General features: G+C 37.8%; 2 protein-coding genes across 21 annotated transcripts in view; one reads left to right on the top strand and one right to left on the bottom strand.

The window, feature by feature from the left end:
* Window positions 1-15,557, top strand: part of LOC139963637 (uncharacterized) — a 664,171-nt gene that overhangs the window by 183,839 nt on the left and 464,775 nt on the right. The gene's annotated exons all lie outside the window — the stretch shown is intronic.
* LOC139963627 (uncharacterized) overlaps window positions 1-15,557 on the bottom strand; it is a 160,804-nt gene that overhangs the window by 124,243 nt on the left and 21,004 nt on the right. For 5 of the 17 annotated variants that reach the window (XM_071964624.1, XM_071964622.1, XM_071964610.1 and 2 more), the window contains 8 exons: window positions 13,952-14,035; window positions 13,653-13,733; window positions 12,930-12,990; window positions 10,576-10,715; window positions 8,326-8,456; window positions 6,927-7,122; window positions 4,475-4,622; window positions 4,001-4,084 (listed from right to left, as the gene is read on the bottom strand). Coding sequence is in view for 2 of the 17 variants with exons in the window: in XM_071964626.1 (XP_071820727.1) it covers window positions 8,446-8,456; window positions 10,576-10,715; window positions 12,930-12,990; window positions 13,653-13,733; window positions 13,952-14,035 (377 nt within the window). In the remaining 15 variants the exon portion in view is untranslated. Of the gene's footprint in view, window positions 1-3,129; window positions 3,184-4,000; window positions 4,085-4,474; window positions 4,623-6,926; window positions 7,123-8,325; window positions 8,457-10,575; window positions 10,716-12,929; window positions 12,991-13,652; window positions 13,734-13,951; window positions 14,036-15,557 lie in introns of all 17 variants that reach the window. The other 12 variants (XM_071964625.1, XM_071964618.1, XM_071964623.1 and 9 more) reach the window with 9 other exon arrangements.

Below are 15,557 nucleotides of genomic sequence, written 5' to 3'. Positions count from 1 at the left end.
TGATAAACTCGAGCTCATGCCTCCATCCAGCTAACAGTGTAATCAGGGACGTAGCTAAGGCCTGATGATTGGGGGGGGTGTAGTGTCTGAAATTCCAACTGGATGGGTTTTGGAGCAAGAAAATTCCGACTGCTGCCTTGTACCCCCCCCCCCGCGTACTACTCGTCAACATTAACATGTCGAACGCGCGTAGCGCGTGGAAATTTTTTTTGATACATTTGTACACAGGCCCTCACTTCACAAACTTATTAATCACTCTGGCTAAGCAAGTTAGCAACTGAGTAAAGTTATCTGCTTCTAAGCTACATAGACTACTAACTACAAAAGCTATGTTAATGTAACACAGGGGAAATTTTTTTCGCAACAAATTATATTCGACGACATAGTGAATTATCAAAAAATACAGTGATTTTTACTAGCATGCTTAATATTGTTTTCTTGGGGGGGGGGGGGGGCTATTTATCACTCACATGAGAAACTTTCAATTGTGCACTTCATTCCAACTGAGCATTTAGAATGAAGTGAACAATTAAACATTTTGCAGAAAAATGTTGAGTTGACGAGATATGATTAGTTGTCAATTAAACATTTTGCAGAAAAAATGTCCAATTGACGAGATAGGCTATGATAAGTAATTGTCAATTAAACATTTTCAGAAAGTTTGTCAATTGCTCAGTTAAAGCAACTGAGCAATCCAACATTTTTCTGATTTTTGATAATATTTTATCTTGTTATCTAAACAAGTTACTGAAAAATGTCAACTTATGGGGCGAAGTTTTTCTTATTGATGGCACTTTTAAGCTTCCGTAGATTAACATTGAGTGTTTTAATTGTATACCATACAATGTATATCCTGAACTTACTTGAAGCTAGCGAACAGGGTCAACCCAACCAATAGCAAAATTAATACATAAATTAACCAAATTGAAGCTGGCGAACGTTGTACAGTATCTTTCAATTGGAATTTTTTTTAGAGTATTCAAAATCATACAAAGTTTTGTATGGTGGAGTATAAGGATCGCGAGATACAATTTCTCAATGTGACAAGGAAAATGTGGTAAATGTCACTGATCAAAGGTCAATTTGGACCGAATATTTTAGGTCAATCACAAATTACAAGAATATGTGAGTGCGACAGTCGGAAAATTAGAGTGCGACAGTTGGAAAAATTAGAGTGCGACAGTCGGAAATTCCGACTGTGGCACTGAAATTTTCCAACTATCGTCAGTTTTACCAAGATTGGGGAGGGGGTGAGACACCCCCTACACCTCCCCTCTAGCGCATCCCTGAGTATAATATTAACACACAAGAACTGTTCTATTCACTGGAAACCTTCCCAACATTAAAGCTTTGCAAGTTTCCTTAAGTTGAACACATTTTAATTCCTTTAAATTGCATATCTGGTGGTTTTTCTAAAATCCTCTAATCTGTTCAAATTTATGTTACATCTTTTCACTTCCATTATGACACATTGCATTATGTTATTATGGGACTCAGTAAAACCTAGCACTTTCGGACAAAAAGATTTCCTATTTTCGCAAACATTCCTAAGCGCTCAGGTGACTGTAGGTCACCCTGTGACAAAGATGTGCTGAGTCGTTTGAGGAAAACCTTGGATCCAGCTATTCACTTCACTAAGGTACTTACATTATGCCTGTATGACACTCTGTCATATATAAACTGTTAGTATCAAAATGCCAATGATTTGTGTAGTAGGATGTTGCCAATACACTTTTTAGAACCGAAGATTTAGTCTCTTTATGTTTCCCAGTCATCAAACCGACGACAGACGCTGCAGGCTTTGGATTTATTTTGTAAGGAGAACTCGCAAAGCCTTTCTCGCTCCCAGGTTTCCCACAGTATGCCGGCAAAAATATGTTCAGCACACTTCAGAAATGATGACTGGGACAGAGGATACATTCTTCTGAAAAGTTTCCTTGGAACGAATTGGCGTTATGTTAGATGTTTACTTCTAAACTCAAAATTTTACCTTTGTACGTCAATTTTTTGACCCTGGTCATAATGACATTCACATTTCAGTCTGTGGGTGGTATAAGCAATATCATTCATATGCCAGACTGACTGTTGTTTTCATGTCACTTAGTCATATTCATAGGCATAGGAGTGGGGTGGGGCTGGGGGGCTGCACCCCCCTAATCAAATATATTTGTGAAAATTCTGGCAATATATATATATATATATATATGCTGAGAATTAATTGCAATGTGTTTTTCAATGGTTAAACTTAAATTATTAACATTATCATTGTCACGACTCCCCCCCAAATGGTAATAACACGACAAATGAGTGTATGTTATTGGCAGGCGATGTAATTACCGATGCATGCCTAAATGTTGAATGTGTGCGGAGCACGCGAAAAATTTTGGGTATATTTTCCGGCAAGTCATTCCAGCCCCCCCCCCCCCAAAGCAAGTTGGGCTCCTACGCCTATGGTCATATCTAGGTAAATCCAGGTTTATACGACGGGTTATAGACAATGGGGATGAGAGAAAATATGACTTATTCAACCAGCGAAGAGTTTAAGCTTTTTATTTACCTTAGGAAGAATGATGGGCTATACTAGATCGGTACTTTTTGCAGTCTGATAGTCGAATACCGTCCCCTTGCACACCTCCAAGTAGTCCACTCTCGTTAATCTGTCTACAAAACACGTCAAGGGCAGTGCCTACTCAGAGGCCCTCTAAAGGTTGTCTCTCTAATTTTGATATACAGTAGCCACGATTGCCTAATTGTTATTCTAATGTGCATACTCAATTGTTTAGCTTCAGCTGTGATTTATCCCATAAGTGCATTAAAAATAGATCATGTTACAAAAGATAGTTGTACGCTGCTACACAAGGAGGTCCTGTGTGATGTAGTTCTGTTTAGCAAAACCAACGACACCAGCTATAACACTATGTATGGATGATTTGCATTGTGAGCATGTATATATTTTACTGAGACAGTAAAAGTTATTGCATTTTTCACTTTTACAACTCTTAAAATGTGTAACAAGGAATCCATCAGTCATTTTTTTTTCTGTGGTGTTCCAATTTCTTGTGTAACTGCTTTTGTGGAGTTGTGACTTGCTGAAAGCCTATACTTTATGGCAGCAAGACTGAGACATACCCCGCAAAGCTTTGTATTTCTTGGATTCAACTGCATCCACTGACCGAAAACTAACTGCAAACATGTTTAATTGCAACAAAAATGAAGAAATACCTGAAATCTTGATACTTTTCACAAGGTAGGCATTGGAATTGTGGCAAGACCTCAATATCATACCGCACACTATGAAAAGTGGCCTATAATGGCAACGAATCTTACAATATCATCGGTCGTTGAGGCAGGTTTGCAACCATAATTGACTTGTAATGAAGAACTGCCAACCAAAATGAGTTCAAGTAGCTATGTGTGAACAATTCTAACAACCATTTCTTTCTCTTGAAACTGCATGTTTACTGCCAGACTGAAGTTAATAAAAGGCTTACTCTCTTACAAGAAGTATGAGGAAAGTTTATTGTTATTGTTATTGTTTTGCGTTAGCGGTACACTCTGCAGAATGACGTCACACGGTGACCTGTACGTTCATTAGCTTGTAGGAATCAGGTTTCTGGTCAGTGAGAATCTGCTAACTTTGACATCGAATTTCTCTAAATTACTTTCTTTCCAACTCAACGGAAACCACAGTATTGTTTGTGTAGTAAATACTTTACTATGAGCCGAAAAAATGGAATATTGCATTTTAATGTCTGCAGCTCATAATAATGAACAATCAATATTAGGCAGCTAATGTAAGTAGCACTGTGAACAATTGGGAAACTGATTGACTGATGTTCCATTTGTTTGTATTTCACTCAGCAATTAAAGAATGGAATTTGACCTTATCATATAAAAAAAAAATCCTGTTCATTGCTAATGAGTAAGTGACAATAAGACAACACTAATATTTCTCTCCTAAGATGCAATCGATGAACGTGAGATAGTCAGTTTCACTTACAGTATTTTTCGTTAAAGAGCTCCTGCACGCTGGTACGTAGTGTTGCACGGGTTGCTTCTTTAACAGGACCATCAGCATTACCCCCTATTGAATGAAACAGAAAGAAAAAAACAATCACAAGTTTTATCTACCTTCAAAATGAATGTATGACCTTTAAATATTTCCTCACATGCAGTTGATTTTTGTTGGATAATTATGCTACTGTACATTACACTACTTAATAGATTTGACTTCTACTGAAAAACCCGTTCATATTACTGCTGTGGTGTTGAAATTCTCCTTACTTCTTCAAATTTACATCAGCAACTCTTTTTCTTTTCTTGGTTGCTAGAATTTGAGAGGGATGTTGGTCGGTAAGAGGGATGAAGTCAAAGCAATCTGACTTCCAGGCATTTAAAGTCTCTATGCCACAAAACTTGACTGATAAATAACTGCAATGAATAGTAACGCAACAATGAAATTGTTTTTGCATACCTATAACACTCAGTACAAATTTTCATAAGAGTTCTACCTCTTTATCTAAACACTTTTGGCCTTCAGTAGTTCCTGAACTATGGAGATTTTGCTCGGTATCTATGGCAACGAACACTGCTTCATAGTCCAACTCTTGAAGATGAAAACACTGGAAAGAAATGAAGAACAATGATATTACTCCCAGTAATACAAACAAAAATTAAAGCACCCTCAACAATCTAACACACACACACATGGGCGGCGATCCTGGGGGGATATATCCCCCCCATGAAAATGGGTGGAGGGGATGTAATACACCATATCCCCCCCACCAAATGCTAGGGATACGAATATTTTCATGCCTACATTTATGCATCATCGTGAATGTACGGCTCTCTTTTAGCTTCATTTCTTGCCTACCATAAACGCAGGGCGATCTTTTTAAATAAAGCGTCTTTATAAAGCAAGAATAGTTGACTGTAGGCTTCATTGGCCCTATAACAACAAAAGGTAATATTGCGCCCACGGTATTGATATAGTACATATATGCACCCTCATAGTATTCATATAGGCCCTATAGTCGGCCTACACACGTACATGTACCCTCGAACTGAAACCTAAAACTTATAATATGGTTTTTTTGTCTGGCAATCTGAAATGTAGCTGTAATGCAGAAATAATTATTCCAAACGTATGCTGTTGTCAGTGAATAGTCGTAGTGAATACCTAACATAGCATTACCATGCACCTAAGACACATTACACAGATATTTTCAATGGGCAGGTTCAACCTCTGAACTCTATAGACCCCCAGGCGCAAAGTGAGATGTTTTCAAAATCCTACTTCCAGGACTGTCATTAAATGTCCCCATCCAACCAACGTGAGTACAGCTGTCCACTTGCAGAGATTGCAAACACTTTCCTCTCCTGGCAAATGGCAACGGAACTCGGGGATGGAGACTTAGCCTCTCCTATATTAATTTATTAGTTTTCATAGAGAAAGGAGTGGAGGGAAGTTTTGGTATCACATGTCGATACCGAAGTTTGAACCAGGGACCTCCAATTGTCAACGCAGGCGAGCACTCTACCATCGTACTGCCCGGCCAAGTTAGCCTACATTTGCTAGGTCGTCGCGTTATTCCCCAAGTTCAACTCATCAGGTTTTGCCTAGCTAAAAAGCAAACGGAATGTTACTATGTGTAATTGTGTATTGCATGTGTATAGGCCTATAATAGCCTGCAAGAGGCTACAGTATTTTCTTCATCGAATAATATAAAAGAGCTCTCGAACATTCTAACGTAGCGGCTGAAACAAGATTGACAGGGGCAATTTTCCCAAAATAACACCCGAAATTTAAAAAAAAGTATTTTGGATCCCGATTATGAGATATTTCGGACATGATATCCCTATTTTAAAGTCGGGTATATGTCGCTTGGAAACCTTGGGAAGTGCTGTTTCCGGCCATCTAGAGGGTTTGTAAATCCCAAAATTATCTTGTACGCTTCGCGCCAACCTATGGTGGCGCTACCCTTAGATAGTCAACAAGGTTATATCCCCCCCACTCGGAAGTACGGATCGCCGCCCATGCACACACAAACAGATGTGCAAAAACAAAGATGTAATCCCTTTTTGTTTTCCACCACAATACCCCAATGATAATTCATTGCAATTTTCAGGTGCATTATTGAATTGCTAGTTATTTGAGTCAACGATATCATAGCGGACATGCTTGTAACCTCTACTGATGAAAGAATACAGTAACTGGAGTTAACATGCAACATCACAGAGTCAATCTGCTTCACTGGTTATGACTTTTGTGGTAAATTTGTTTGTGATTGTTGTTTAATACTTTGAAATATGACTTTGCTGTTCTTCAGTACAGCGCAGAAATTTAATTCCCTCACCCACTACTACTGAAATCACATCACTGTAGCTTCCTAGTTGGATATTAATAAAAACAATAGGAACAATGAAGATTTTTCCTCTGCGTTAATTGCAATGATATCACACTAATATTTCCACTTTTATTTTTCTATAGTAAAACATGTGGAGGTACGTAGCGGTTCCATGCAAGTTCTATCATATGGGGGAAATTGGTTAGAGTTTGCGTCTTAATTATTATGTCAAGTGTGAAGTGCATGGGAATGTTGGAGTAGAATATTTTCATCGTAATGAAATATAGAGAAACATAATTTGGCATAGACATTGGAGTCCTACTCTGGCAATAAAAACATAAGTGAAAGACTATTTAATTAGCAGCCATGATAACACCTGCAATGTTATACCTATACAGATGGGAGTAAAACAATATGCAGCTCTAATGTTTTTCTATTTACATACAGATTGTTATATTCATCAGTCTTCCACTGAAATTTCTGCAATATTATAACTGACATACGGTACCATGAAATTGTATGCATTAACACTCTCACTGCAAATGATAGCCTTTTGTTACTGCTATTTCAGTTTTTTACCATTTTCTTGGTTTCAGTCAAAATGTGCCTGGCCATGACCTTCTTATGCTCCTGCCTGATTGTAGCACCTTCGGCTTCCATCCTATTTTGTCATCTGCTTGCTGTTTGTATCTGCTGACTTCTGGTGTACCCTTGACTTTCTTCCATGCTTTATTGGCTTTGTTAAGGGTTGTACCCTGGTTTTCAGGTGATGTTGCTGCAAAACAAAGAGAAGATTAACTCATTTAGGCAATGGTGATAAAAGGCAGCTCGATGTCAGTATTTTATCCAGATAGCTGCATCCATAAAGGTGGTTAATTACTTGGAATTCAGACAGAGAACTTGTTTCATGCAATGAAAGTACCAAGTGTAGCACCACTCCAGACAACGTTACACAGTATTACTTGACTACTTGCATGCAGATCTATTGTACACGTTTGTACCTGTGCAGGAGACAAACCCATATCTTACAAACCATGCATGCTTACATAGTGTAGAAGCACGGTATTTTGAACACAAAATGACTTTAAGGGAACCCCTACCCGACTTTTGATCAGGCCTCAAGTAATTCAATTCTCACAAACTATCAGCAGGACTAGAGAACACTATGAATCTTGATCAGGCATTGCAAACTAAATATAATCACATGTTACTAATCTCTAGAAGTAGGCTCCCATTCAAATTCTTGAATATCCCAGGCATATCTATGACACATCATAAGCCATACATGACCTTGATCACAAACTCATGAACAGCACAGATACCAAACCATCCAACTTCATCAAATTTTATCGAGTTACATTGGACACTGAGTGAAAAGAAGAATCTTTCCTAATTTGGACACAGAGACAGGCTGACAGACAGATAGACTTAAGTCAGACAGACATGATATCCTTACCTTGGTTGCATATAGGTGAACATTGTCATGCTGAGCTGTGTATGAGCTGACATATGGTAAAGAATTCATTAGAAGCTCACCACTTCCTCTTTTTATGGCAATTTAGTAACCCACATGTGACCCTACATTTTGTTAGTCCTGTGTTGGAATTTAGACTATGTGGACTCCAGTACCCCAGTCATGCAGAAAGAGCAAAACAGCTGGGTGTACTACCACCATTATGATCAGTACTAGTATTACATTTTCTTAGTTTTTTCTTCAAAATGTCATGGCATGCATGCTAACAATCTACAGTATGTGATAGCTAATCAAGGAAAGTGATTTGGGAAGGATAGAAATGGGGGTGGGGAGGGGGGGATGACGCAAGCCACCTCCTTCAAAACCACCATAAGAAGGCCAATAGTAAAGCTGGATGTTTGCTCAATTCTTCTAACAATAAAATCAACAGACTCGTGACTTGCATCAGAAAGAAGGTTGGGCTTTCTTGACTACTCAAATATAATGAACTTCATATCTACCCACCATGTTCTGAAATATACACTGCCGTGAAGCAGCTATACGCACTCTTTTTTCCTGGGTTTTAGTGAAGGTGCTTTGTTGCGGCTGCCAAATTTTCTTCTGACTTGCTTTGTTTTTGTGTTGTCAATCCAGTTCTAATGAGATATATAAAAAACAAACGGTATGTCAAGTGTCATTCAAACAATTACAAACAATCCAATAAAGTATGATCAAGTCAGAAGAAGCTAAATTCAATTTAGTGATGGCAGTAGCCAAGAGATACGTACTATACATTCCTGGAACATTTCTTCATGTTTGTCTTTCAACCTTCTCAACTATTGAATGCAATTTTTCGTCGTCAGATTAATAAGACAGATTTGGTCAACTCAGCTTACTAACATTTGGCTGATCAACATCATGGTAGCTGATGGCAATTGCCTTGCGTGGCAAGCATTGAATGAATAGTCACTGATGTAAGTGTAAGTTACAATTGGTAAGCAGTGTAATCCATACAACATCCAGACAGACCTAAAAATATGCTGATGTAGCACATTATGTTCAACATCAACATCGTGGTAGCTGATGGCGATTGCCATGCGTGGCAAGCATTGAAAGAATAGTCACTGATGCAAGTGTAAGTTACAATTGGTAAACAGTGTAATCCATACAAAATCCAGACAGGCCTAAAAATATGCTGATGTAGCACATTATGTTGCCAACGAATTTAAGTGAAAGAAGGTTGAAGTCAAGTATTGTACACTTTGTTATAACGTAATGATGGGAGATGTAGGTTTAATGGAAAAGAACTTGCCACGCTGCTAGACTTGCTTCAAATGCTTAATGTAGAGCACTACAGAGCAAACACATTTAAGCCTTGCAAGGCCAAGGCCCCCAGCATTCTACATACTGGTAGCTGAGATGATGATTTCATCACCTGAGCTCTGAGATATCCTGATAGCCTGATTGCTGCAGGCTGCCATACACTGATATAATTCCAATGAACCCAAACTATGTAAATTTTTAAATCAGTCTGATAACTCTTTATTAGGAAGACCCAAACAAAACTTCTTTCACAATGCGCTGGAAATACATTCAGCTGTGACATTTCAGGAAATGGCCACAGATTGAGGTAATTTGCCTCCACTATACACAAAACATACAACTACAATATATGAAATAAATTTCTCTGTTTACAGTGGACCCCCTGAAGGAGTTCAGGTCCAACCTAAGAGATCCTGAGATTATGGATGGTAAATTTGTTCTGCAGTTCAAATGCAGATCTGAACCATGAAAAGTTTAAAGACCTTGTGTTTGAGGAATTTACAAGATAAGCTCTGCAGAGGGGTAGTAGACGATCCCTAACAAAGCTGTTCAATCATGACCACAGATTAACTGAGACCTTGTACACAAATTATGTGACATAGTTTTATACATATGGCAAGACAGCTGTATTGGTCACATAACACTTTATACTTAATTCCAACGGCATGATCACACACTGGGGATCTAAGTGTAAGCAGGATATTCATGATAAACTAGCCTATTGAAAGAACATCCAGTATAGCGGGGGGGGGGGGGGATGAGGGGGAGTGGGATTAATTAATAGAACATCCAAATTTGCAATCTTACAAATGTCAGATACATGTCATGTTTGCAGCATTTCTTAAAGGTTAATGACTAAATTATACTGCTGACCAGGGTAAGAATGAGTAGGCCTATGTACTATGTAAACACTGTATAAGGGTATAAAAGAATGCAATTATCTCAATTCTCAAGAGAACAGACAGGCATGTATCATGGCTTTCCTGAAACTGCTCACTCTGGTCTGTGAGTCATAGAGTACTGCTCCTATGAGAAATTAAACAGGAAGTGTTTCCTACAGTATATTGAGAACACATAGATGAGTGCTATACAATGTGTCCAGGTATGACCTAATTTATGAGGTTTCTGAGAGATGCAGGAGTGATGACCTCTGAATTGACAGAACAGTTTGCACAATTTACACCTGCACCATCCCTAGCCAATGTACATGACAGCTGTTCACTGACATTCACGTTCTGATGAATTATGGATTAATTTTACATGGCACAACTGACTCTACCAGCCATTATTAGCTTTCTTACTGGAAAGACCCTAGGGTACATTTAAGTGGGCTTTCTAACATCACGCCCGGGTTGAGTTCTCAAAATATCAAACTCATAGGAAACGAAACAGCCGTGGCAGAAAATTAACTCATTGTTCAAATTTGAGCAAAATAATAAATATTAAACTGACCTGTATTCTTCTGGCACCTAACGAAGTTTGTTTTGTTAACTCCAATAACTTTTTTCTTGTTCAAACTGCTCCCATAACTCTGCAGCCCATTACACCAATATTCCTCAAGTAGTTTAATCTCATCAGCAGTAAGTGAATTCCTACAAAAGAAACAGAAATGTAAATTCTGCTGGGGAAGCAATTTATTTAATTACAAGAAGCCTATTTAGCAACATGTAGTCATATTTCAAAAGCATAATTGCTTAAATGCTTGTTAAATTTTTATTTACGTTTTAATTAAACCAACCAATATTACATATACTAGCAACTTTATAATGGACTTGACAACATTGAAGGTTTACTGTCTTTGGCCCTATATGATAGATTTTCGATTATGATCACATTTGGACAAAATTCTTTAATCTTTTTATTACCAATCTAGAGGAAATTTACCATTTCTGCATGTCCTTGGCAATATTCAGGTGAGCATGCAAGGTGCCCAGGTCTTTCCTACATTATGACTAGCTTGTCCTCACTATTTTTAACAAGTGACTTCAAGGTTATATGCTACCTCAGTTGATTCTTCTCTAATGTGTCAATGGGGAATATGGCAAGACTTTAGAAGGTTGTAACTAGGGTAGATGTCATCACAGCTGCTGCTGAGGGTTATAGCCATAAATTTCACCTCAAAATCTTCTAAAGCTGAGATAAATTCCAATTGGACAGGATGCAGTAACAAATTGCAGTGGAATTTATATTTATTTATTTCAGAAACACTTAGTTTCTACAGCACTAATCAACAGGCCTGGTAACAGCTAAAAAACTTTAGGAACAGTTAAAAGAATATCACTACTACATTGATTGAGGATGAGGGGAATGAAAACAAACTACAGGCTTATGTTGTAACTGCCCTGTATACAGAATGTTAGATAAGGTACCTGTAAAACATTTGAAAATATTTAGAGCAATAAGAACAATGTGCCAATTAGCTATGAGTAGATGGAAAATGAACAATTGGTACTGTCATCATTATTATGTAGAATAATGGTTGACTGACTTCATACAGTACCTTGTATTGATCGATGGCAGAGGGATAAAGGGGCCCAGTTAGACCCTTCCCCAATCACTGATGAAATGATAGTCCCCCACATCAGCTGCTAGTATTTCAGCTTTCATCCTAAAATTAGTGTCTTCTAGTTTCATTTAATGACACAGTTGTTGTTAAGATGTGTTGTTGTATGTCCCGTTTGTTTTGGCAATACATATTTAAGTCAAGTGTAAACAGCTTCAAGTCAAACAGCCAACATTCACTTTTTTGTGAAGAATGGTGAAAGGTTCAAATTCTGCACACTTGTCCTGATTAATTTTTTTATTCTTGTATTTCCATTTTATTTTGACCATTTGGTGACCCCACCCCTAACCCCCCACCCCCACCCCCCCCCCCTCCTTTTTGAAGTATCCAGCTTAATACCTGCATGGAAATGGAAACTCAAATTTTGGTTTTGAAGTGTAGGGTTGTTTACTGGCCTTTAAAATTAAATCACTTACTGTTGATTAATTCTTTCACTGGGTTATTAATAAATGGGTAATAAAATTTAGAAAGATATAGAAAGTTCCATTGGCTACTACACTAAATATGATTAACTCATAGCTGCATGATATGAAACTCTGAAAACACTTTAGTTCACTGACATATTCTTCCCCTTCCCCCCCCCCAAAAAAAAAGTAACAGACAGCAACCCAATTGTACATCCTAGAGCCAATGACACTGATACATTGCAAACACATTCAAACTGCATAAAAATATACAACATGTGGGGACCAGTATATGAGAGGGGGCAGACCTCCTTAGACAATGCCATGTGTGTGCACTAAAAAATTCATTACACAATATGAACATAATGATATCATCCATGACCACTCCCCCCCCCTCCCCTCCCCTCCTTCTGATACCACTACATATACAGAGAGTTACAGTGGTGGCATGGAATCATGTACTATCAGGAATATGTACAGAAATGTGAGAAAATTATTCCTACTGAAGAGTATATAATGCAAACATGCATCACTTGGGTTTCAATGAAGCATGTTTTTTTGTGAAGAATCTAACAAATCGAAGTAAAGATATGTCTCAGATGTACTGTAATCTTCTTGGGAAACAGTGTTACCCTTCTGTTACCCTTCACCTATGTATACTTCAGATCTGCATGAATTTCTTTTTCAGTCTGTGATATATGGTGGGTACAAGCAAGGTATCACACACAGACACGCACACACAAACAAACAGATACTGTATGCACACTCACACGGCAGCATGGTTTATACAAAGTGTATGATTTCATTGCAACCAATGAGAGTAAAATTTCATAACATACCACAAAGCTTGATACAGATCCAGATCTTTAACGTAAATTTCTTTCCAAGAAAGATTGATTTCTGTAAAAGATGAACAAAAGATACTTTCTCTTTTGCTTGAAAATAGCAATGTAAGCAACAAATGCAGGTACATTCTGTTAAAGGTTACATACAATTTACATACAAGCTCTACCAGCCAAAAACATATTACATGTGCAAGAGCTTGCAGGTAAAAAAAAAAACAATTTGCATCTAACTTTTGTTTCTTTTTTATGTCCCATTCGAAGAGTCCTTCACTTTGAGAAATCTGGCCAAGCAGTATGCATTCCAGGAAGACAGTAAATTAACAATTTAGGGAAAAAATTGTCAATCTTGAAAGATACAAGAAAAAAACCTGGCAGCTGACTCTTATTGTAAAGGATAATGACAAATGAAGTCTTAGGACAATTCATAGCAAACAGATTCAGCGTAAGAACAATATATTTAAAATATGTTTCAATCTTAACAAATCTTCTTCAACGGCGAACTGTTTGCTCTGAAGAATAATCTGTCAAGATCAAAACATCAGGCCTAGAATTACTTTTGTCATGTTGATATAAAAGGTTTTTAGCAGTGCTTATCTTATTAGTGGAATCTTGACTGAAAATGACAAAGTATAAGACAAAAAGCACAGCAATCTTAAAGATACTACCCTCTTCTCCAAGCATCAAGCCCTGAAGTATTGAGAGAAGTCATAAACTCACTCTTTGATGTTTTTTGCTTCTTTGCCAAGAGTTTTTTTGCTTCCTCACGCCATGACTTAATGGTGTTCATTGTGACAGTAACTATAGGAATAATATGAAAGCACAAACATATCATAATTTTACATCTACTAGCCAATATATGGAGAATGCAAAAAGAGCTAGGATGAAAGAACTAAAACTGAAACACCTCTGCAAGAAAAGGCTATTGAAATATTGGAAAAATAGTGGAGCTTGACAATTTTCATCCTGCAATGAAACTGATATTGTTGTACGTCATGAACGAGTGTGTTGTAACTTACATTCTTGACAAATGTGACTTAATTTGCTTTCAGACTGTTTGGTGATATCTTTTGCCTTCTGCAATGACACACAGAAGAAAGTGCCTAAATTTGGAAAAGGAAAACAAAGAATACAGTATAAATATCAATATTTTTGAGTGGAATCATTAGCAATTATAATGGCTCACAAGGTTAAGAACCAATAATATAGCAGTATATAGGCCTACCTCACTCAGTGAGAGTTGCAAATTAAATGGGAGGTTAGGGGAGGGGGAAGGGTTAGGGAAGTGTGGTGAGAGAATCTTCCCAAGTTGTGTTTCTTAGATTTTGTGCACTTGAAGGGGGGGGGGGGGGGGGGAAGCAGGTGAGTTATAGCAATTAGTCATTTTAAGAGGGGATGGTATCTGTGGGTGACTACTGTACCTACATTCCTTTTTCTTTTGATGGTCCACAGGATTGTCCACACAACAGGGTTCTACACATGAGAACTTCTATTACTTACCTTAAACCTTCACTATGCAGCTAACCTTGCATAACACGTATGCCAATTTTCTGTGATAAAAATGCTTCATTATGCAAATAAACCCCAAAACCCCATTATTTGGCAATTAATGAAATAAACTTGGAAACAAGATACTCTATAGTTCACCATTTGTGACCAAAGTGGTAGGTTCTGATACTGAGTAATGTGTGCATACTTATGATGGAAGTTTGACTTGTACCTGTTCACTTATCAGCTCTATCAGCTGAAACTTCTAGCTAATGCAGGAATAATGATAGCATGTGTGCAGTAATCAAGGTTGTGGTGATTTTGATTCACCACGGAAAAAAAATCCTTAGTCTACTTTGCTCCTGATTTTATTTGTGAAATAACCTAATACAAGTAAGGTGAATCTTAATGTAAACACTACCTAACTTTGGCTGACAAATGCCCAGCCCATATAGATGAGATGCCTGTATCTGTAATGTATGTAGGCCTACTACCACACAGACTTGTATCCCTACAATGTGTTTGTGGTGATGGCTGAAACAAAAATTATCACAATATGGTGATTCTTTGCTTTTTTTTAGTTATGTCACGAAACATATTTTAATAAGTAACACATATCAAGACTTAGCCTACAAAACCAATTTCTCGGTAAGTGCTGCAAATCACTCAAATTGCATAATCTTGGAAGTTCATCAATTGTGTAATCGTCGTCGTCGTTGTCCTATGAGTCATGACTGACCCTTTGTGACCCTATTGATGATGACGTTCCAACCACTTCTATCCTGGGCAAATCGGTGAGCTGCGCAGATGTTCATGCCGGTGATCTCTTTTATCCCGTCAGCCCATCGAACTTTTGGCCTACCACGTTTTCGTTGACCCTCAACATGACCTTGGGTAATGATCTTCTCCAAGTTGTCACCTTCTCTCCTAGAAATGTGTCCAAAATACTGCAGCTTGTTCTTATCTATCTTCTGACATAAGGTAACCTTCGCTCCAATTTGGTTCTTGACAAAATCATTTGACTTACGTTCCTTCCATGATATCCTCAGCATCCTCCTCCAACACCACATTTCAAAAGCATGGATTTTCTTTCTGTCTACTGCTCCCAAAGCCCACGTCTCAGACCCATATGTAGCG

The sequence above is a fragment of the Apostichopus japonicus genome, chromosome 22, assembly GCF_037975245.1.
Source record: "Apostichopus japonicus isolate 1M-3 chromosome 22, ASM3797524v1, whole genome shotgun sequence".
Lineage (NCBI taxonomy): Eukaryota > Metazoa > Echinodermata > Holothuroidea > Aspidochirotida > Stichopodidae > Apostichopus > Apostichopus japonicus.
Note: the sequence above shows the minus strand (reverse complement) of the source record. Positions and strands in the feature narration are given on the sequence as shown.